The sequence below is a fragment of the Pseudochaenichthys georgianus genome, chromosome 19 (genome assembly GCF_902827115.2).
Source record: "Pseudochaenichthys georgianus chromosome 19, fPseGeo1.2, whole genome shotgun sequence".
Lineage (NCBI taxonomy): Eukaryota > Metazoa > Chordata > Actinopteri > Perciformes > Channichthyidae > Pseudochaenichthys > Pseudochaenichthys georgianus.
Genome location: NC_047521.1, coordinates 13,199,784 through 13,223,272, shown reverse-complemented (window position 1 = coordinate 13,223,272; position 23,489 = coordinate 13,199,784). Strand labels below are relative to the sequence as shown.

Genomic DNA, 23,489 nt, shown 5'->3' with positions numbered 1-23,489 from the left:
ATATCTGAAGGAGGCAATAAAAAGGATTGCAACTTTGCAGAGCTGGATAAAAGGTGCCAGCAGGGCAGCTGCAGGTGAAGCACTGTGATTATGTCAAGCCACTACATAAGTTGGAGTACACTAATAACTCATTAAAACAAATATTTAAATCAGTGATAAATGCAAAGCCTCTATTTGTGCTGAGTGAAGTTAATATTTGTCTGCTGGGGACTAACCCGAAGCCTCCAGTTCAGAGCGCATTTGAGAGCTTGGTGAACTAGTAAAATACTACTACTAGCTGTAGTGTAATATGGATAAGATGGCCAGATAACTGGTTCACAAAGGCTTTATAACAGGTTGTAAATATTCTATACAAGTAGGCAACATATTTATTTTCACATGAATGACTATATAACCTTCTCCAATCTAAAATGTAACTGACAGCACTAGTATTCAGTTGTCTTTGTATGTTTTTATAGCAGTAAAGAATTAAGTGTATATGTTACTTAATTCTGATACTAATAATTCTGTTTAAGAATACGAATATATGTAAAATGTTTATTTTGGAGACAGCTCCATCTTTGAACTCCTTTATAGTGTGAAAAGGAGATCACAACAGTAATAATGCTTTCATTATTTGAACACTTAGCAACAATGCCTTATAAAGAGCTCTAAAACATTCTCTTAATTGTATTTGATAGATGGTGAGCCTGAGACAAAACACAATGATGCCCAGAACAGTTCAGACTCAGAGAATGAAGAAAGGATAGAGACAGAATCTGAAAATAAGGAGAAAGAGACAGGAATTGAGAATGAAGAGACGGGAATTGAGAATGACGAGATGGAAGGGGAGGATATAGAGATTGAGAGGGAAGAGATGGAGAATGAGGCAGTAACATCAGAGTCCACAAGAGTGAAAGCTCCTTCAGAATTAGTTTTTTGCTACAGCTACCAAACCCCACCAATCCAGCCCATGTTCAGAAGAACAATATCAAGTACAATGAGGCCTTCGTCAAACTCAAATGGACCCTGTCGTCCTCTGGTCCAGTTCCCAACAAATCAAGATGGGCGGTCTTTTCAGGGCCACTGGTATGATGAAAACCCCTGTTTGAAGTATTCTCCCCAAAATGATGCTATGTACTGCTTCAGCTGTCGCATTTTAATGAATGACGATAAGTACAAGAGTAGGTCTACATGGAAGTCTGGAGGCAGGTGGAGGCAGGCAAAAGTAAGAATGAAGGAGCACTGCTGCAGTGAATCGCACATGTTTGGCACGACCAGGTGGAATAAATATAAGATAAAGCCATTGGACATGGCTTTTGCAGTAGCAGATTTGCGGATGCAAGCAGCAAAAGAAAGGGAGAGGCAGAAAAACAGAGATCATCTTCCGGTTAATAAAGATCACATTATATCTTGCAAGACAAGGCTTGGCTTTCAAGGGTAGAGATAAAAGGGGGGGGGTGCCTTTTTCCAGTTTAGAGCAATAGCCCCTGCAAATGTCTGTGCACGTCCCTGGTTCACACGCATTCGGCTCAATTAAGTTGTCCGTTCACAGGAGACCGCTCGACCCGCTTGAAACACTGTAGTACATATGCCGGGCCTGTAAGTGGCGCTGCTGTCGCCACAAAATACACCAAAAGCAGCGAAGAAGACCTTGGAGCATGGTTGCCATGGTTGCCCTTATGTTTATTCTCCGCGGTGGACGGCGTTTGCTCCTACTGTAAATCTCTCCGGTAGTCCACCAGCAGATGAAAAACACCCACCTCTTCCAAGGGACGAGGGAACCGTGCGGCAGAGTTACCGTTAACATTTTTTCCGCCGGTTAACATGTCCGTTAAAGTTGAAAGCTTACAATTGTCAAATGGATCGTTCTATAACAGGGGTCTCCAAGCTTTTTTAGGATGAGAGCTACTTTAAAAAAATAAAACAAATCGTGAGCTACTTTTACTCCTCTTTTTTTGTTTTTTGCAGTGTATATATTTAGCATATTTTAAAATTATTATATGCTTACCTTTAACCTTTGTGTGTTGTTTGGGTCTGTGGGACCCGTTTTCAGTGTTTACTAAAAGAAAATGTATGCAATTTAATAATTTTAACCTCACATACTCTTGGGGGATCCGGGGGCATGCACCCACGTGAAGATTTTTTTTTAAATGTTGAAGTGAAATGCATCAATCTGGTGCACTTTGAGCACAAAATGAATTTATGGATACAGCTCTCAACACTCATATGAAAGGGAGATGTATACTTGTCAATAATCCAACAATCTTTAGAATATGATCACAACCAATAATAAACCATTTAAACTTGTTTATTCTTATACTATGTTACCTGTAGTATTCTTTCTTTTTATTTATGCATATTTTACGAATCACTCCCCTTTTAAACTGTTTTTTTTTTTACTGTCCTATAGTACACATTGGAATGATTACTTACTTTATTTTTCACAACTAGGCTATATTAATAATGGTGTGCTCTCTCTAACTCTCTCTCGCTCGCTCACAGAGGCTGTGTGCTCCTCCGTGGCGATGACGGCTTGTGTTAAAAAAGAATAATAAACATAGCCTATTTGTAAAGTGGGGGGATACAAACGGGATTTCGAAAAGTGTCAGGGTTAAACTCCTTATGAAGTGGTGAGGTGCCGCTCCACTTTGCTTTTCTTCCCGACTGCAACGCTTTTGTGTGAGCGTTTCCCATGTGTGTATGAGAGATTTTTACATATGTCTGTAAATGAGTTTGGTTTCAGTTGTGTTTGTGTGAACAGGCTCGGATTGGCCATCGGGAGATTCGGGACTTTTTCCTGTGGGCCGCTGCCGTCGGTGGGCCGCTGCCGTCGGTGGGCCGCTGCCGTCGATGGGCCGCTGCCTTCGGTGGGCCGCTGCCTTCGGTGGGCCGCTGGCTCTGGCATAGGTGGGCCGTGGACTTTCACAGCGCCGCTGCGCCGGTACCGCATCCGCCGAGTCTCCGGCTGTAACAGTCCACTACCGCCCGCGAGGACCCAGGTTCGATTCCGACCTTTAAATGTATTAAAACAAAAATAATAATAACAATCTCCCGTTCATCACGTCCATTCGCAACCCACCTATCACATCTCTGCGCCCCACCAGTGTCGCATGCCCCACATTTTGAGAAATGCTGACTTAGACTAAGTTAACTATCTAAACACTGAGAGAGTCCTTTACCTCACTGAGCTGTAGTTATCAGTCTCTCAGTCTGTCAGGAGAGAGCTCCACCTTTTTTGTAGAAACATCTTCTTCTTATATCCGTTAGCGCAGCTAGCACCAGATGCTAATAACAACAGCGCCGGTACCTCGCTCCCACGCTCACTCGCTCCCGCTCACTCGCACTTTGGCTGTGAGCTGCGGGCACCAGATAGGCCAACATCCCCCACTTTCATCACTTACAGCGCCCATCGTACAGGGCAAATGAAAAGTGTAACCGGTGTGAAAAGGGTGTTACCTTTACTTAATTATGAATGTTGTTACATCAAGGCCGAAAATTAGGATGAGCACCAACGGTAAAAAAAATATTCCCCCTCCCAGAGCTGCCAGTGCAGCGCCCCCCCAGATCTGGCGCCCTAGGCGACCGCCTAAGCCAAAAACCGGCCCCGGTTATAATTCAATAATATAATTATTATGGAATGAGAATGGATGACTCATTTTATTATTGGTTATTTTATTATTTTAACTTTTAATGAAAAACATTTAAATGCTAAAAGTACTCTGTTAAAGGTGGGGTAGGTAAGTTTGAGAAACCGGCTCGAGATCGCTAGAATTTGAAAATACACAACCGGAGAAAATCTGCCACTTCCTTATAGAGCCCCTCCTCCAACACACACGAACGCGCACATGACCAATGAGGGCACGAGATAAGTTTGTGCCCCGATGGAAGGCTGACAGGCAGGTAGGCCTTCCAATCGTTTAGCCGGGCCAGCTAAACGGTTGTACTTTTTACAGTATTACGGCTTCTACAGATGAAATTTTGTTATGGATTTTTTGTCAAAGCACTTAAGATATTCATTGCTATCGGGATGTTAAGAGCATTCCATGGAATATAACAAAAAGTGTATCTCGAGCCGGTTTCTGAAACTTACCTACCCCACCTTTAAACGACGAATCGTTTCCTCTTTGTTTTTTGCTGCTCACCAATTACATTTAATTCTTTCGTCAATCTTGGTTTATTGCTGCAAAGCTCCACAGGGTGGGAGCAGAGAGCTGCTAGTAAAACCAGCCATTGATGGACAAACCTGTTGATTCTGGTACCATTTAGTCTGCCCTTTCTTTAATTAGACTTGATTTAATTGACTGATTTAGTGAAATGTGTTTCTCCTTCCCATACATACAAGCGTATTTGCTGGTCTTTTTTGCATTATTAGAAGTAAAGCAGTAGATCTCAACAAAAATGACACCTGTTAGACCTTTAAATATTGATTCCCCACATTTCAAATGTACAGCATTCTCACACATGATGCAACAGTAGGAAACAAGACCACACATGCACACGTACGTGCACATCAATGCGGCGCGGCCCCGGGCCATCTGCTGCTGGTCAAAGGGACAGAGGCACTGAAGGAATTTAGTGTGCTGAATTTCACGAATAACAGAGCATCTTATTTGGATTCTGCCATTGTATGTGTGTATTCAGACGGGGCCAACTGGAGCGATGAAGTTTGCCATTGTCGCCCAGTGTGGGTGTTTTCAGACTCTCTGGCATGATCTGTGAGTTAGTGTTCTCGGTGTTACTGCCCAGTGTGCCCACTGTCTTTTCCCACAATGCTCCATTCAGCCCTGGGCCTCTCTCTCTCTCTCTCTCTCTCTCTCTCTCTCTCTCTCTCTCTCTCTCTCTCTCTCTCTCTCTCTCTCTCTCTCTCTCTCTCTCTCTCTCTCTCTCTCTCTCTCAGATCACACATCACACACTCTCAGACTAAGCCATTGCCACCCATTTTGTGCCTCGGGCTAATAATCATCATCATTATTATCATTATCATCACCGTCGGGCTACATACCAACATGTTCAGTCGTGGGATAAACTAACTGTGATGTCATCTATGTCGTCTTTTTTCTTCCGGCCTTCTTTTGCTTCCTCTTTTCCTCTCTCTCACACTTTCTTTCTTTCTCTTTCTTTCTTTCTGTCTCTCTGAGCTCCCAAACACAAAAGACAGAGAGGCCGCGACAGGACCCCAGTGTATGCTGGTTGTCAAGGAGACAAGGAGACAGTGTTGGGTCTTTAAACTGCCTCAGAGGGGTGTGTGGAGTTAGGGGGAGTTGGCCTTATTTACATGGGAAAAGGACAAGAGAGGGAGAGAGAGAGAGAGGTTTGAAATACAACTTCTGAGCTGCTTATAGGATTCTCATTCTTCAGCTCGAAAATCATTCCGCCACTCCGCTATCAAATATTTACCAAGCAGGGAGAATCTGGAGCTGCTCATTATGTGGGGAATGCTGTATACATAATGTAAATCAACCTGTCTTTTCCTCACACTTTCTCTCTTTATCACACACACACACACACACACACACACACACACACACACACACACACACACACACACACACACACACACACACACACACACACACACACACACACACACACACACACACACACACACACACACACACACACACACACACCACACACACACACACACACACACACACACACACACACACACACACACACACACACACACACACACACACACTCTCACACTTTGATTGTAAGCGCTGGGAGCTCTGTGGGCCCCAGTGTTGGCCGTGGAGAAGAGCTGACTGCAGAATACATTAGCAGATGCTGGAAGAGTGTTTTAGACTCTTAAAAAAACTTGAATGAAAACAGGAAAAACAGAAGAGTGCACACCCATCCATCCAAACACCCCCACCCATTGATATCCACACAGTGTATTCTTGTACTTTCTCCCACTTGCTATCTCTCACTCCGCTTCTTCCTGTCCAGATTGTCAGCAGCGGTCACATTATGTCCTTTCTCTCCCCCTCTCTCTTTCTCCCCCTCTCTCTCTCTGTCTGTGATCGGCCACTGAGCATGCAGGCTCAAGTCCAAGCCTGAAGTTCAATATCACCCCTCAACTCCACAATGAAGGCAGGAAGGGCAGGAAGAGGACGAATGAGCCACCCACTGCTGCATTCACCACGGAAACCTTTTTCCCTTCTCCTGGCGTGTGAAACCTTGAATGTGCAGTTTAAAGGGAACTTCAAGTGTCAAAGGCTCCCACTGCCCTCCCCTTTTTTTTCAAATGACCCTCTTTAGGGTTTGATTTTTTCAATAATTACACCCAAGGAGAGAGACAAAGAAGAGCCTAATTGAAACAAATCTAGCTACCATGAGACATTTCAGAGACATCGGGGACAGACTATGATCCCGCGTTATATTTGCTCTGCAGATGTTTGAGGGCGAGCTTGCACAATCAATTTCCCCTTAATTCCCCAGCCATCCTCCAAACCTGAGCCCCCCCCCCTTTCCCCGTCTCCTTTTCTGTTATACATGTGCATGCCTCAGAGAAACCATGGTGAGCTGGGTGTGTTTTGTTCTCTCTTATTACAGACATCCATGTGTGTAATGTCTACTTAAATAGCAGGGGGAGAACAAGAGAAGGAGCACAGAAAAGGAGAAGTGGGAAAAACATGTTGTGGCCTTTTCCCTGCAATTTGTCTCAAGTATCTGCCAGTTTCTCTTCCCCCCCTCCGCGGTATCTAAGGAGTGTTTGGTGATTAGTATGCAGAAAGGAAGCTGATTTGCATAATTAAGAGCTACAGAGAAAAAGCAACAAAGTGTGTTAGTTTAACAACTATGAGTTTAATAGTGTACAAAGAGTTATTCCTGCTCACTTTCAAAGTTAAAAGTTCAACACATATCTTTAAATTTGTTTAGACACACGTGTTTTCTTTGTAAAGGACTCCAAAGCAGACACAGATACCATTAAAGTGGTTAATAGTCACAGAAGTGGTAACAGTTAGTAACCTACACTTGTCACTGAAGAGTAGATTAATGTTGTTCTACACTGTTAATGTCACACTTATAGTATACACAAGGCACAGAAGGCAAGCAAGGATCTCAAAGGCTCAAGTTAATACAGAGGACATCAGAGATTCCAGTATATTAGGACATTGGTTACTAATATTGACACATGAAGGATAGTTAAATTCATCAAATTACTCTCCGTAATAAGGCATAATGTTTTGTATCTGAAAAGGTCATTTAATGTTATGCTCACGTACAAAATAGAATATAAAAATACATTATAAACTTGTTACAAATGTTACGGCTCCATGATTTCTTCTTCTTTTTTTTGTATGTCAAGGCATCAGTTGGTTTGCGTGTGTGTAACCGTAGCACACCTTCTGAAAAAGTGGATACACATGCAGAACTATGGACAAAAACAATCAAAAACACAAACAAACAAAAAGATAGAATATAACACTGCTCTCCGAAGGTATCCGAACCTCACACATAAACATTTCAAACATCGTAGCTGCTGCTTCAATACCGCATTGCACTTCCGATTCAAATGAGCCACTTTTTTTGGCAGTAACATCTGAATTGAGAAGAGGATGTGGGCCATAAAATGTAGATAATGACAAATAATCTGCATAAACCCAAAGGACAGAATTTCATGCTGGGCACAAACCCACAATGCAGGGAAAGATTTAGGTGTAACATTGTTCCATCGCTCTCAAATAAATAAAGGCACTGTTGTTCAACCTCGTACAATACTGTAGTGTGAAAAAGGCATCGCTGTGTAAGTCCTCTGTTTAGAAATAAGAAGTGCAACCTTCCCTCCGTGTGTGTGTCCGTACTGTAGTACAGACATTGCATTTATACTGCGTATGTTGAGTCAGTATTGAGATTATTTACTTATTTAGAAAAAGCTCAAAAAGATACTTTGGCATTTTGGATTCCTTCTCTGATCACAGGTTTTCTTTTACTTGGAAAAAGTTTACCTTACTTTAGCGATGGCTTTTTTGTCTTATTTTCCCAAAGGAAACATTTAAAATCACTCCTCTTTTAAGGAATTAACGCACAAAATAATACGAGAAGAAAAGTAACAAGTAACAATTTAAATACATTGTTTGTTTTACCACTCAAGAGAAAGTGTGTATACATATTAACATTTAAATGCCAATTATAATAAGTAAACAATTAATGTATCTCATTATTCCCTTTAAAAAGTGTGCGTAAAACTATAATTAGTTCTTCCACCCAAAATTGCCAGTAGCATGTCAAATACTCACCCAGTTTTCCCCTTGAATTCTTGAGGAAAACGTTGTCTTACTGCATTCCACCACGGTGAAAAGAGAATCAAAAAATTAAGACAATTCTTAAATTATCAACAGTTTTTCGATTCTTTGTTCACCATGGAGTCGTGCGAGAAAAACGACGTTTTCTTCACAGATATATGTCACATGGGGGGAGAATTTAATATACAAATGATCATTTGGTCGATTTTCCTTTAAGTAAGAGGAGGAAAGAAGCTTGTGAATACCAACATATCCTTCTTTGTTTTAGTGTTGTGGAGGGTTTCTGTGCTGGATAAGTACCATTATCATCAGTATAGTTACCATGATATTAATAGTCATTATTATTGCATCACATGGGCTGTGGGCAGGGCAGCTGGGTTTAGGAGCCCATCCCCGGTAAAGTCTACTTGTTATGCATGGCAGCAGCTGTTACAGATTGGGATTTCGACTGGTTATAAAACATTCTCCGACTGGCTTTGGACTTTGGGAAGGAAGGCACGTTTGGTAAAGTTTGGGTTAGGACTTGGTGGTGGGCGGGGTCCTGAGGTTTATTCCCATGATCGCTGTCGTCTGGTTGGCTGATTAGACAGAAGCAGCCGGGTTGTTCCCAATGTGCTGGTCTGGTTGGCTGAGCTTGGGGAGTGACGGGGCCGTGGGCCAATGAGCACGCCAGCAGGCGGAGATGGGTGGGTCATCAGTGGGCGGAAAGGTCAGAAGGTCAAGGGGTCATGGGTTAGTTGCCGTGGCAGCTAGAGTTAGACAGACACAGACGGACAGACGTGGAAAGGAAACAAAAAGGGCACATAAAAGGGGACATAAAAAGAAAAAAAGATAGAAGAGAGATTAGTGTCAGCTAGTGGCGTCAGGATGACAACAAGGCAGATCTACTACAGTCTCACAGCATGAGGGGCGCTCCAGGAGGAGCTGCGCAACACCTTCATGAGCCCTGCATGACCATTCAGAAGGACTCACATCAACCACGGGTGGTGACACGAGGAATGGCTGGTTAGCGATGCTCACGTGTGCTCATGAAGGTGTTAGCAGGGTTACGTTTTAGGGGATGCCCCTCCTGCTGTGGGACCGCTGCTATAGTGATACTACTCATGCTAGCTGTTCTAGCACAGACAGACAGTGAAACCATGGACAGAGAGGGAGGCGGCATGGTTTCATGTGGGTGAGAGAGTGACCTTTATGTCCAAGAAAAGTGTCTGGGCCTCAGAAATACTTTTGCTTACTGACAAGTAGAGCTATTGTTGAGCAGCAGGCGTCAAATCTGGATGATTAAAAGTTGTGATTATGGTTTGATCAATTTGCTATGAAGTATTAGAAGAGCACGTAATGACTACAGTAAGCAAAGAGGCACCAGAAGAGATAGTGATGAGAGGTTAAGAGATGGTGATTTAAGAGGGTCTTTAGAAACAATTTAACAGTAGACAGACTAGCTACAAGAATTTAGAGGCTTTGGCTTTGTTTAGAGATTTTTTTTTCAATAGTCATCTTTATTGCCTTTTAGTGTTTTTTGTCCATCATGTACAACAAGAGCACCACCGCTCTCACACACACACACACACACACATATATCGTAGCTAGCTAGTCCATTTTCTATTGCATAAAACAGTCACGAGGCCTGTGAATTGAGAAGGTCACCTCGTCTTAAATAGACAGAGCAAAACACTGCCTTCATTGCCACCTTTCGCGGTGACTAAAACAGTAGTAGCTACACACCTTGAATAAAAGTTTGAAGTTTACATGGAGACACTTCATCTATAAAAAGCATATCGTAGAAATAAAAATAAAAATATACAAACTAAAAAAAAAAAGAAAAGAAAAATACTATTTCCAAAGCGATCTTGTTCGATAAGCTTCATATAAGCACTTAAATCCTTAAAATCCCTATATACAAATTTATTTTGCAGCTAAATACATGGTAACAGCACCACTCTGGCTAGGAAATATATGAAAGATGTAAACAGCCCCAATGATCAAGTCCAGTGGGCGACTGATAAGACCACAAACAACAGTATTTTATACAAAAGAGCTTGTAACACAGACCTCAGTAGTTATCACACGCTGTGTTTTAGTAGTTAAGACCAAAGATCATATTGAATTGGATGACCTTCAGAAAAAAAGACAATCACTGTTACTTTAAGTGTCATATAGTCATTGGGCACAACACAGGATTTAATTAATAATAATAAAAACATTTGTGGCAATCTACTGGAATGAAATTGGGTATAAATAAAACGTCCCACAGTTATTTGCAGGGTTTAAAAATAGTACCGAAGAGATAAAAACATCAACAACGAAAAAATTCTGAGAGAGGACTCCATAGTCACAAGGACTGAGTCACATGAACGGAGCGATCCATTATAATTGAGAGGGTCCCGGCCTGCAAGCCGTCCAGTTTATCTACCAGGGTGAGTGAAGATAACGCCGCAGCTGTCACCCCTCACATAGTTCCTCCCAAATCTACTCGCTTATTTCACTTTCACATTTTACACTGAAGCTGCTTCAGCGTGTGACCATTTGCGCCTGATATTTATTTTCTTTACTTTAGGCATGCGGTTCTACAAACAAGTGTAAACTGAAATTGGTCCATTGGTCCGCATGCACGCACACACACACACATACACATAAAGTGGCTGGTGAGCTAACTAACCTCTGTCTGGGGTCACTACCCTTTGGTAAGGATGGATTCTCTTGTCGTGGCGTCGTACCTTAGTGGTCATGGCACCTGCTAACAGCCATTGACATCGCCAAAACAGAACACAGAAGGTTACTCATCAGAAAGACATCAAACAGTCCACCCATGGCACCAACATCAGTGAAACCAGGAATTTACAAAGTGTTCAAGGCTGAGGGCGAAAAATAAGTAAAAAAGAACGAAAACATCTTGCTTCTCTGAGACACAGAATTCTTGTTGTTTTGTGGTCTTCTGTTCTCTAAAGAAAATATTAATCCAAACCACTAATTTCTCACTAAGCTTCACTAGTAGATTCAACATCAGCTGTAAGCAAAGTCACTTTATAGCTCTGTGATTAAAATAAGCTTATATTAAATCACAAACAGCGGCGCTAAAATATCTATGGGTTCACTAAAATGTGTTAAAATTACAAGCGGAAGCTGAACTATTAAAAAAAGTTAAATAGCTGTCAAACCACAACACTAGTCTGCTAATACAAAGAGGAAATTAACAGGAATGGACACTTGACTACAGAATGACTGTCTGTCATCCTAAAGTATGAGCAAACTTTGAGTGTTTGCTATGTGGGACAAGTATGTAGGGAGGGGGAGGGGTCTCTGCAAGCCAGTCCTTGAGTGTGCTAGGAAGGGTTGCTATCGCCCTAGCCTTTGGTTGGGAAAGCCATACCTGCGAAAACACAGGAAGAAGGGACTGTTAGCCCAACAATTAGCTTCAGTATACATTTATACATTTTATCCGGATGTATTACAAGAGCTGGATTTGGCCTCCAAATTGTCCCAGTTGCAAACCATGGTACAAAATCTGAAAATCTTATGGCTGTCAAGATTCTTAAAACTTTGGTCTTCGCTCGAGGTTGGCTACTTCAGAAGTAAGAAACTATTTTGTGCATGTAGGGACGTACGGGCACATTTTCCGTGGCTCTTACTCTAACCTCAGAAAAGGTTGATATTTAACTAACTTTGCAAATTCTTTAAATCATCTACATTAATGAAACAGCTCGTTCTTCACTGTTGGTGTCAGTCACAAAAAACCCACTTTCAAAGATAATGGGTTGACTTGAAGGTGCCCTTTTTTAGCATTGATGCCATGATACAGCATGCAAATGTTCCGTTTCATACATGTATTTTTGGATTTACCAGAACATGTTTACATGCTTTGATGTTAGCGATGCTCTGATTGACATGCTTTAAAATGCAAAGGTAGTTCTCAAGCCTCAAGTGGAGATACTCAGATGTGGGGCGGTATTTAATAATGAGCCTACATTTGTCATAGAACGGGACCAAATTGAAATAGCTTGTTGAATACCATGTTTTCAGTTATCCAACTCTGACTGTATATAACTCAAACAACAATTAGCCATCATCAATAATGCAAATATTGCTTGATGTTCGGTCGAAGAATTGGCGTCCTAGGTTTTAGTTTTGTTGTTGTTGACGTATGCGATTGGTAAGCAAATTCCATTGAAGGCCAGTATCCAGTTCTCATAATACATCCATTGATTCTATATGAAATGATGAACTTTTTCTTTCTAAGTACCTAAAACTCCAGTTGAGTCAATCGGGTATTCCAATATGGATGGCGTAAGTGTGTAGGGATAGTCGTAGGGCGCGTAGATGATTCCAGATTCAGGCCCTTGCTGCACCAGCGCCTGGTGCGGATTGGCTCCCTGCATGAGGGCGGAGCTCTGGATCTGACGAATCAGAGGCAACATGGTCTGCGTGGGGAGTTGGGCGGAGTTGCGCATTGAGGGAGGCAGGCACGACGTCGGACCTGTGATGAGCCGAGGCGCCTGAGGTGCCCCCATAGGGAAGCCAGCGCAGGCTGTGCAGCACACAAATTTGCAATAATGCAAGTATGCACACACCCACACACAAACAATAGACAGGGAAGAAGAGGAGAAGACAAACAGTCTATTTACCAGGAAAAACAAAGGCATTGTTCATATGTACAGTGGACTCCTGTACCCAGACCCACCAACCCTCCTCCACAAGTTAACTATGATGTCATCCTTACACATCTTGACATTGGCATCTCTGTAGGTCCCATTGAGAATGGCCAGCTCCATCAACTGCATTTTCTTCAGGTTGTCCTCCCCCTCAGCCTACACCAGAGCAGAACAGCACAATCAGCTTCCTTAGCAAGGACAGTCATTCAGTCATTTGACAAGTGAATGAATTCCCTTTTGTGGGAGTCAAAAAGTCAGCAAATGTTACATTATGCAGGAACAAATAATGAAGTCAGGGGGAAGACGTAGTTGTGTTTGCACTAGCCTTCTATATTATATTAACACAACATGCACAAAATATTTCAGGTTTTGCCCTAGAAAAATCAAAAACAATATTCCTACAAGGCTGTTTACAAGGTTGATTTGATTTATCAGCTATGATATATCAGAACAAATTTAAAATGTCCATCACAGTTTCTCAAATTCTGAGATGATGTCTTTATTCTTTTATTTTTTAGCCCAAAACCAAAAGATATTTACTCTAATATGATAAAACAGTACAAAGAAGGATATCTCCATAATATTCCAAGACTAATTTTGATATGCACAACTCCAATTATTTAAAAGTTTTCAGGCAGATTTGTTAGACCGTGGGAACACAGCCTCTCTCTTTTGTTCTTAAAACCAGGTCCAAAATGCTTTATTTGTGCAAATCAAAAAGCTTGTTAGAAAAAAGCTTTTTCATAATGTTTCAAAGTGTGTTTTCCTTCCGACCACATGTTTTTCTTGTAGCATGTACATCAACCCCAGCCTTCTCAACCGTATGTCAGTTGGATTGTTTGCAACATGAATATCTATCATGTTCGTAACCATAGTGTAACATCAGTGTGCATGTAAACAAATGGCATTGTCTGAAATGCAGTTGACCAGTCCTTGAAGACAGTGACTTCACCACACGGGACATATTTAACTTCCTAGCTCCAGTTACAGCTTGGTGAAAAGCTTGACTGATTTACAGTCGGAAAGCAAGGTTGGCTGGGTTAAACTAACACATATCATTAACCACACACACACACACACACACACACACACACACACACACACACACACACACACACACACACACACACACACACACACACACACACACACACACACACACACACACACACACACACACACACACACACACACACACACACACACACACACACACACACACACACACACACACACACACACACACACACACACACACACACACACACACACACACAAAGATTAACAGGTGTCCAGCTCCTGATTGCCCACAGATATTTCTTACATCCTTTAACTTCTGGAGTTGGCCGACCCCCCGTGCTGTGACCGGAGCGGAAGTGACGGCTGATTGCTATAATAGAAATCCCCCTGCTGGTCTATTCATTCTGTTTCTATTGTCGTGAATAATGCATAGGGGGGGAAAAGGAAGGTGCCTTGTGATATTCGCAATATGAGCTTTTGTGCTAGTGCGTCTAACGGGATAATTAAGACAGTTCCTGCATCTATGTAAGCAATGCGTTATTATTTGTCATCACGTTCATGCATGTATGTCCGTAGGGGGGACGTAGGTGGGCCGTAGAATGTGAGAAATGTTGAGGAGTGCAATCAAAATGTCCTTTTGTGTGGATGACAAAAAAACAGGGAGAAAAAGGAATACTGTAGCCAGTAGTTGGGAATGAAGTGAGTTGTGAACGAGTGAAAGGAGTGATGGAGTGGGGAGAACAAGTGAACAGACTCTCCATTCATTCCCGCAGCCTTTCAAACAACCCGGGGTTACTATGGAAACCCCTTTATGCGTGTTCCCTAATTACCCTAACCCCTTACACATACTCTCTCATACACACAGAGACACACACAAAAACACAAAAAAAAGACACAAACACACACAGTTTTTGGACTGACAATCCCCTTCCCCCTTCCATGCATACCAACACAGTGAACTCTCATCTAGTCACACGCAGCTTTTCCATCGGTCCAGAACATAATATGGGACACTGAAGGGGTTCGCACTGATACTCACAGCTGGCACGAGAAGTTTCTTGACCTCGTTGATAGCCCGCTGGAGTTTGATCTTGGCCCGGTTGTGTGTGTCCTCCACTGTGATCAGGACGTGGAGATCTTCGCTGAGGTGCTCCCAGTTGGGCTTCCCTCGGTTCATCTCCTCCTGAAACACAAACAGCGTTTTTAAAGCTCCGTTTGAATGCACCACACGAGCTCATGACTGGCACAGTGAGAGGACAGGATTTCACTTTTTCTTCTACTTTGGCTTGATTTTCTGGATGGCCTCAGACTACACACTAGGCTCAAGGTTGTGCAACGGAGCTTTGGAAGAGTTATCAAACTCGTGATATAACCTTGTTGCTTTTCACTGATTTCAAGTTTAACGTTGCACTTTATTAAAGGAGGCACTCCCCAAATCACACTCTGCTTAGCTATTTCCTTATCTATTCACTCTCTTTTTTCTCACTGACACTTTATCCAAACTAATGCCTAATAGCCTACTAATTGAAATTCTGATTTTGACCACAGCATCTATGATTATAGTAGTTTATTAAGTCAAAAATAATAATAATGACCCTGTTGTTGGTTGTATTTGTTGGTCTCCTTCCCTTTAGTTAATAGAACAAAACAGGTGAACATGGTTAGATTTGTAAATGTCTGTTTTGGATAGCTTTCCTTTCCAAATACAATTACAAATCTGTGTTTTATTCCATGCTCATCAAATTAAGCAATTTAAGAAACTGTATTTGGCTCTGGGAACTTGTTAGAGAAGCTTTTTTTATCATTTACAACTGGGAACTATTTGGTCAGGCTCAGATATTCATGTCTGAATATCTTGTACAGACAGACTTTGCCCACTACTTTCATCATGAAATACATTCAAAACTGATGGCGACCTCAGTTCTTTGTATTAAGTGCTAAATACAAATGTTTGCATGCTAGGTCGCTAAGTTTTAATCATGTAAAATACTTGCTTAAAGCACTGATGTGCTAAAAAGACACGTTTTATATTTTGGGAAATATGCTTATTTGCTTTCTTGCTAGGAGTTAAATAGGAAAATCAATATGACAATGTGATCTGTTCAATCTGAAGCTACAGTCCAGATGCTGTGACATTAGCTTAGCCAAGTCTGGAATACATCTAGCCTCGCTCAGTGAAATGCTTACTAGAGTCCAACTCTAAAGCTCACCAAATCAGTAAATTGAATCTTGATTTCTTTATCTTTTAAGAATAAAAATAAATTAAAATGAAAACTTGTGGTTTCATGGGTGGTTAAGCTTCCATTATGCTTCTTTGAAAGCGGTTATTGGATGGATGAAAAGCTTCAGAAACCAATTCCTCCCACGGCTTTCCAACATCAGATTGGAGAGTAACTTTCTGAAATTCCAACATTCACACTGAACTCCATGCCGTGATCATCCAGCTGTGCAGAGGTGAAAGAGTGAGACTGCACACGAATCTTTAGCTCTTCTTCTCACTTTTCATGTGAACAACTTAGTGCAACACTATGAAGACTTCCATACTGTTGAGTAGTGCGTATTTAAACAATATCCAACCCCCCTCTCAATGCGTGTGTCCAAACAACTTTGATCACTTTTTATCTCCAATATGTTAGGCAACCCGTCTTACAAACTACTTTTGTTTAAACATTACCGGAACTTTATGTGTTGGACCTATTTCTTGGCTGAACGCAGTGACTTCAAAGCCAGACCAGCTGTTTCCTCTTGTTTCCAGTCTTGATGCTAAGCTAACCTCCTCCTCCCAGCTGTAGCTTCATATTCAACAGACAGATATGAGGGTAATATCAATCTTCGCATCTAACTCTCAGCTAAAAAAGTACACATTTTACGGGAAAAGTCACCTTTAAGTACAACTTTACATTTCAGAGCGGGAACAATCAGTTATTTAAACACATCTAATGAGAATAACGGTTTGTTTCATCCCTAGTTCAAACTGAAATTATGAAGTGGTGCTCTGTGTATTCAGTAAGGCATGCTGGGACATCCTATCGGCTATGTTTTGTCAAGTGAGATGTATCATTCTGAAAAACACCAAAAGTCAACATCTTCCTCTCATCTCCCCCACTGCCTCCCACTGTGTCTCTGTTTTCCTTCCTCTCTGTCTCTCTCTCTCTCTCTCTCTCTCTCTCTCTCTCTCTCTCTCTGAGGGGCGTGAGAGGTAGGGAATGTTCTGGAGAGAGAGAGAGAGAGAGAGAGAGAGAGAGAGAGAGAGAGAGAGAGAGGGGACAGGGAGTAATGCTGGACTTGCTCCACCTGCCGTTTGGAAAGCTTGAGCCGACTCCGTCCAACAGCACACACCAGGGGAGAGGAAGAGGAAGAGGGAACAGATGGACCGAACACCGGGACAGAAAAACTGACAACCAAAAACTCATTCTGAGAGAGAAGGGAGAGAATGGAGAGGAGGAAGAGATAGATAGATAGATAGATCCTTGTATTTTTCTCAGTCTGTAGCCTGCTATTGACTTCCTTCCAGGTCAAAGCTGATCCTCTTAAATGCATCTGAACACCATGTACCCATCTTTATTGTTTTGTTGTTGCCGAAGTGCTAAGCAGAACTTCTCACGCTTCCTAATGCACACTAATTTAACACGTTATATCTCAGTATTATACCCATACAAAAAGTGCTGTGTAAATATGGCACATTATGGTTTCACTGGGTTAGGGTATTTCTAAGCCTGTTTCCAGCGACACCTTGGCTGCTTGTTTTGTTAGTCCAAAAGATGTTCAGTTGAATGGGTCAAATTCCAGAGACTTCTATATTGAAGTGGCTGTATACAGCAGGAGACTATCAAAAGAGGTGGAGATCATTTGTCAATAGATAAACGTATTGATTAGTTAACACATTCTACATTAGTTTAGTTAACTAACCAATGCAACTCTATCATCTGGAGTCTTTGGTTGGAAAGAAGAGAATACTGTTTTTACTTTTGGACAGAGTCAAGCTTCCCCCCATGTTGAGTCTAAGCCAAGGTCTCTTGACTGTAGCTTCATATTTAGTGTACAGACACGCGAGGGCTTTGGATTTTCTCTTGACCAGAAAACAAGTATTTCAAACTATTAAGTGACCTTTAAGTAAAGGTGATGCGAACATGCATAACATCTATACGTACAGAGCAAGTGAAACTGACCATGAAAGCATGTATATTGTGTGTTTGTGTGTGTTTCTCAGTGTGCATACCTTCTTCTTGTCTCTCATGGAGCCCTTGCCTCGCACCATTATCTTGCAGCCGGTCTCTGCTTCCAGTTGTTTTGCCGTCAGTCCACGTGGGCCCAGGATCCTCCCTACAAAGTTAAACTACACAAAAGAGCAAAAACAGTCTCATTGATAATCAAAGAGAAAGGCCTGGAGGAAGACAGACACACACACACACACACACACACACACACACACACACACACACACACACACACACACACACACACACACACACACACACACACACACACACACACACACACACACACACACACACACACACACACACACACACATACATCAAAGACGGTCTATTCACAATGTGTGTGTATCTGCACGTGCTGCAAGTGAATGTGTGTGATGTGTTGCTAACAGAGATGAAAATAGATTATTATTTGGGTGCTGGCTGGTGCTGGTGGCATAACAGGACAGCGCCGTTCTCCTAACCTTATCTGTCACTAAGACTGAGTGATTAACTGGACAGCTGTCCCTCTGTGTGTGTGTGTGTGTGTGTGTGTGTGTGTGTGTGTGTGTGTGTGTGTGTGTGTGTGTGTGTGTGTGTGTGTGTGTGTGTGTGTGTGTGTGTGTTTCATTCCCCTGTGTCTCACATTTGTCTCTCAAACCATTTGTCTAGCCTCTTCCACCAAGCTTAAACTAATGTTCACTTTAGTTGCAACACATTTGCTCTACTATAACCCTCGACACACTCACACAAACCCAGAAAGAGGAACTGCTCTCTAAATGTAACCTTGATCTCGACCGTTTTGCAGTGTGTGTGTGTCCTGTTAACCTCCTGTCATGTGAGTGAGGACAGCCTGTCATTGTATTCAGTGATTGGTGAGCTGATGCGCGGAGAATATCATGTGAGCCATTTCAATCTGGATCAACATAACTTACATTGCAGCGCTTTACTGTGCTTGGCGGGCGCTGATACGTACTCGTTTCTTCACTGCGGTGCAATTGTCTTTATATTTTGGGGAAATATTTAGTCCACCTAAGCTCTCATGAATATATATGGTGTTCAATGAAATGTTGTCATTGGGAATATTGACTGACACATAATGTGATATATTCATTTTTATCTTTTCGGAAACACTGGCCTGGGATCATTATTGATTTATTTGAAGTCTCGATTACATCATCGGGTGTGAGCAGAGATGATCTCAGAATGAAATCAGCTTTAAGATTAAATGCAAAGCTGTGATTAAAAGCCTCAGTAACTATTTGGCAGCCCTTTCTGTCACTATGAGGAGATAAAGTGACCTGATAAAGTAAACAGAAACTCTTGTCAAAGGTCAAAGGTCACGTAGTTATCCACTCACGTCTGGGTACTCTTTGACAGGCACGTAGAGCTTCTCCTGGAGCTGAGCCACGGGGCCGACAGCTTCGGGAAGCTCCTCCATGTCCCGCCCGTTGAACATGCCACCGTTCACTGTGTCGTTGTACATGTCCTTGCGTACCCTGCCGATCTCTGGAAGACAGAAAGAGGGAGGACAATCAAACTGAGTGTAAATGAGCAACCATAAGTGTCACGTTTCCTCAGACCGTCCTTTACTAGGACGATGACTCACTGTCACCAGAATTACAGGAAGCTCTGAGTGGGACAGAGGGACAGAGGGAAAGAGGGACAGACAGACAGACAGACAGACAGACAGACAGACAGACAGACAGACAGACAGACAGACAGACAGTTACCAGAATTCTGCACCCCAATGTAGAATCTAACCACCTAATGCTCTGCAACCAGGCCTCTTCTATTACAGACAATTTCTTTATTTCCATTTATATTTCCAACTGTGTCCAACACACGCACACGCACACACACACACACACACACACACACACACACACACACACACACACACACACACACACACACACACACACACACACACACACACACACACACACACACACACACACACACACACACACACACACACACACACACACACACACACACACGCACGCACACACCACACATTTTACCCTTTCACTCTGTAAATAACAGGGGAAAAAACGGACATGTCAGCATGATCACATTGACCTACTCGACCCTTTAGTGTTTATTGTAGAAGACAGTGTTACAACATCAATATAGACCGCCATCAATATTTTTACAAAGCAGTAAGGCTGCAACTAGTGATTATTTTTCAAAACATTTTCAGACTCCTCGATACAGGCAACAGTAAAAATGAAGATTCATGATGTGTTTTTTTCTTTACCTGATACCAATATCAGCTGCTTCTCATGGCCGATACAGATAAGATCATTTGACTTTCTTTTCTTTTAAAAGAAGCTAATATCCTGGAGTTTATGGACAAATGAAAAAATATACATTAAAAAACGTGTATTTCAAATTGTGACATGTCTTGTCGTGCTGCGCTTGTTTTTCTTCGCCACCTACTGTATCTGAGTGTGTTGATATTGACCTTTTTTTGTCTAGGAAAGCAATTTTTCTAATATTAACAGACAATCATTTATCGGCAATTATTTCATAATTGGAATAATATTCCTAGGAGTCTTCATATGTGTTTTTCAGACCGACAGTCTAAAACTCAAAGATATTCATTTAGTTACAAATAATCGCAAAAAATTTTGGCAATTGTTGGAATTGTAGCAATTTTTTCTTACAATGTACCTAAATGGTCCAAATCTTGCCGTAGGTTTGGTGCGGAAACTCCATCCTAAATAAATGAGACTATGTTTGTTTGTCTGGCTGTCTGCTTGTTTAGTGTTGTCTCAATGACCTATGTTAGCCTCTGATGCCTTTGTAATGACACGCTGGCACAATAATAACTGACTACTGCGCTACACAAACACATACGCAACACATACCAACAGACCCCCGGCTTGAACTCACACCAACACACACACACGACAGAATATCTGCCTCGAGGCACAAATATCATCTGACCTAAGCAGGCTGACAGGCATGTCTCCCTGCTCTGATCAATCTGACCATAATAACTACAGTAGGATGCTATAATTACAGCCACAGCTACAGGGACAATGATGATCCTCTAATAACCTCTTCTGACCTGTTACAGACTAAGAGTGACAATTAAAATTCACATACACACACACATACACACACAGACACACACAAACAAATCTGCACAGGCAAGCAGGCTTTTGTCACACTTCAGTTAGAGCATTGAGGAAAATGAGAAGTGAAAGAAGAACAAGAGAGTGGAGGAAGGAGAGAGAGATAAAGGGTGGTAGTGGGGGGGGGGGCGGACTGTAGCAGGCCTTATCTCAACACTTCAACTTGTCAATGGTTTATATTTAGACCGGACTCCACCACACTGTGTTTCCAAATATGCCACAAACATGCAGCCCGTCAAGATGTTTGACTGACGGGCTTTCTTGTTACCCTGCAAAACTTTTTTGGTACAATGCCCTTGTCCGCATTACTCAGGCAGAAGACAAAGCCAGGCTGAAAATGAGCATGGCACAATGCCTTTCATTCTAACCGAGGGTGTCACAGTATTAAGGGTGAGGGATGAGTGTGCCCGGCTGTCAGTCGTCAACATGTACACGACTGGAGATGTTAACCTGACCTATGTGTCAGGCTGCAGAGGTCGTCTGGTATGAGATCAACCTTGCTGCGTCATGAGACTTGTCAAAGCGCACAAAGTCAGGGTCTTGATGATCCTGATGTGAAACAACAGTAGCAACAACAGGCCTTGAGATTCTAAAAAGGGGACGTTTGGCAAATAAGACCTCACTTTGAAAGCAAAGTTGCAATGCCGTGACATTGTGTTATTTCAGAACTGCAAAAAAAACTAAAACGGTCAGACATCAACAAGTGAAAGGCATTGATTAATTGCACATGCAGCATGTAGAGCAGCCTCAAATCAAATATTTTACACAGTGACATGCTCTCGTTCCTGCTCAGGGATGGGCTGCAGCATTCACATAAGCCTGCGCATTAGGTCACTGGGAAAGACTAACAACTGTCTGTTTGTTCCCATCACCAACTGCCCGTGTGTGTGTGTGTGTGTGTGTGTGTGTGTGTGTGTGTGTGTGTGTGTGTGTGTGTGTGTGTGTGTGTGTGTGTGTGTGTGTGTGTGTGTGTGTGTGTGTGTGTGTCTGTCTGTCTGTCTGTGTGTGTGCTCATCTGCTGCTCTCAACACATTAAATATGCTACTTAAGGTTCACATCTCTTTTCGTTTTTTAATTTGTATTTACTACCTCATCTCTGTAAGGGAATTCAGTGAAAAGCAACAAGTACAATGAAAGAGTTTCATAATTTATCGTCCGCATCATTCAGGCTGTGATGGAGGTGACATTTGTTTCCTAGGAGCCAGAGAGGAATTCGGGCAGTTAATGACTTTTCAATAAAGTGAGTCAATAATGTCAGTTTTATGACACTGGCCATCAAATTAGCCAAGAAAAAAGGTAATTGTCTCTGTAGTGTGACAAGTGGTTAGAGTCTCCAATAAACGGGGTTTAACTCCCTGAAAAGAAACCGAGTTACCTTCATCCAGCAGCCGCTCCAGATGCGAGAAGATGCCGCTGAAGTTGGGCAGGGAGCTCATCACCTTCCTGTCGTTCATCAGCTGCATTAGGTAGTCCGGGTTGGACTTGGGTCTCTCCTTCACCTCTGTTTCCCCAACCATGGCTTTAGCTTCTACAATAAAGTGTCTAAATGAAAAACTTGTGGTGGATATTTTCAAAAAACAACGCACACGCCCTGACAAGCGATGCGAATACCCCAGGGGTTTCCACCGGCCGCGACCCGCTGACCGCCGCTCTGATAGCGGAGTAAACTCAAATATCAGTCCCGGTGAAAAAGAGTGTCCTTCGGATAACGTTTCTTCTGTATGCCCTCTCTTCTTCCCCCCAGTGCCGACTCTCTGTCCAGAGTTTGAAAAAGTTCCTTTTTGTAGGGGGAGTTTGGCTCTTTTTTGACACTTGTGGCAACACGCTAACAGACTCCACGCACTTCTTAAAAATAAAAACCTGCTCTCGTGTGGTGTCCTCCGCCCCGGCTGCTCTGCTGGTGTCCGCCCGGTGTGTGTCGGTATTCTGCAGCGGGGATCGACTCCCTATCATATGATTACAGTACAGTATAGCAGCAGCACGAGTGGGTTGTCAGGAGCGCGCGGCGCGTCTCCGCTATCACAGGGGAGGAGGCGCGTCCCCTCAGAGCCCCTGCCTCTCTCACACACCCTACGCCCACAGAATAACAATATAACAGCTCTAGGTATGTACCATAAACTGTATATATAAAGGTATGTACACCTGTTACTGTCCATCATTTGTCCTTGGAAGTGGGTGTGTGTGTCCAGGTGCCCTCAAGAACTGCACTGAAGACATTTGAGCAGTGGTGGAAGTAGTTAT

At 42.5% G+C, this 23,489-nt stretch overlaps 1 protein-coding gene across 2 annotated transcripts; it reads right to left on the bottom strand.

The window, feature by feature from the left end:
* Positions 1–6,772: 6,772 nt before the first annotated feature.
* On the bottom strand, positions 6,773–23,240 carry qki2 (QKI, KH domain containing, RNA binding 2). Of its 2 annotated transcripts, XM_034108114.2 has the most exons (9): positions 22,624–23,240; positions 19,463–19,611; positions 18,123–18,239; positions 14,943–15,086; positions 12,952–13,039; positions 12,475–12,759; positions 11,605–11,628; positions 10,894–10,971; positions 6,773–8,983 (listed from the first exon to the last, which is right to left on the bottom strand). In XM_034108114.2, exons 1-9 carry the CDS (start codon positions 22,763–22,765, stop codon positions 8,961–8,963), a joined length of 1,050 nt encoding a protein of 349 aa, XP_033964005.1. In that variant the 5' UTR covers positions 22,766–23,240; the 3' UTR covers positions 6,773–8,960. The 2 variants fall into 2 exon arrangements, with proteins under 2 accessions (XP_033964005.1, XP_033964006.1); XM_034108115.2 differs by lacking the exons at positions 6,773–8,983; positions 11,605–11,628 and having other exon boundaries at positions 10,963–11,604.
* Positions 23,241–23,489: the final 249 nt, after the last annotated feature.

What these genes read in the sequence shown, in the direction of transcription:
- qki2 (XM_034108114.2), bottom strand. Translation starts at nt 22,765, where the DNA reads ATGGTTGGGGAAACAGAGGTGAAGGAGAGACCCAAGTCCAACCCGGAC. An exon ending in GGAGCGGCTGCTGGATGAAG is followed by an intron (nt 19,612 to 22,623) that starts GTAACTCGGTTT and finishes TCTGTCTTCCAG; the next exon opens with AGATCGGCAGGGTACGCAAG. An exon ending in GGTAGTGACCCCAGACAGAG is followed by an intron (nt 8,984 to 10,893) that starts GTTAGTTAGCTC and finishes GTCTAACTCTAG; the next exon opens with CTGCCACGGCAACTAACCCA.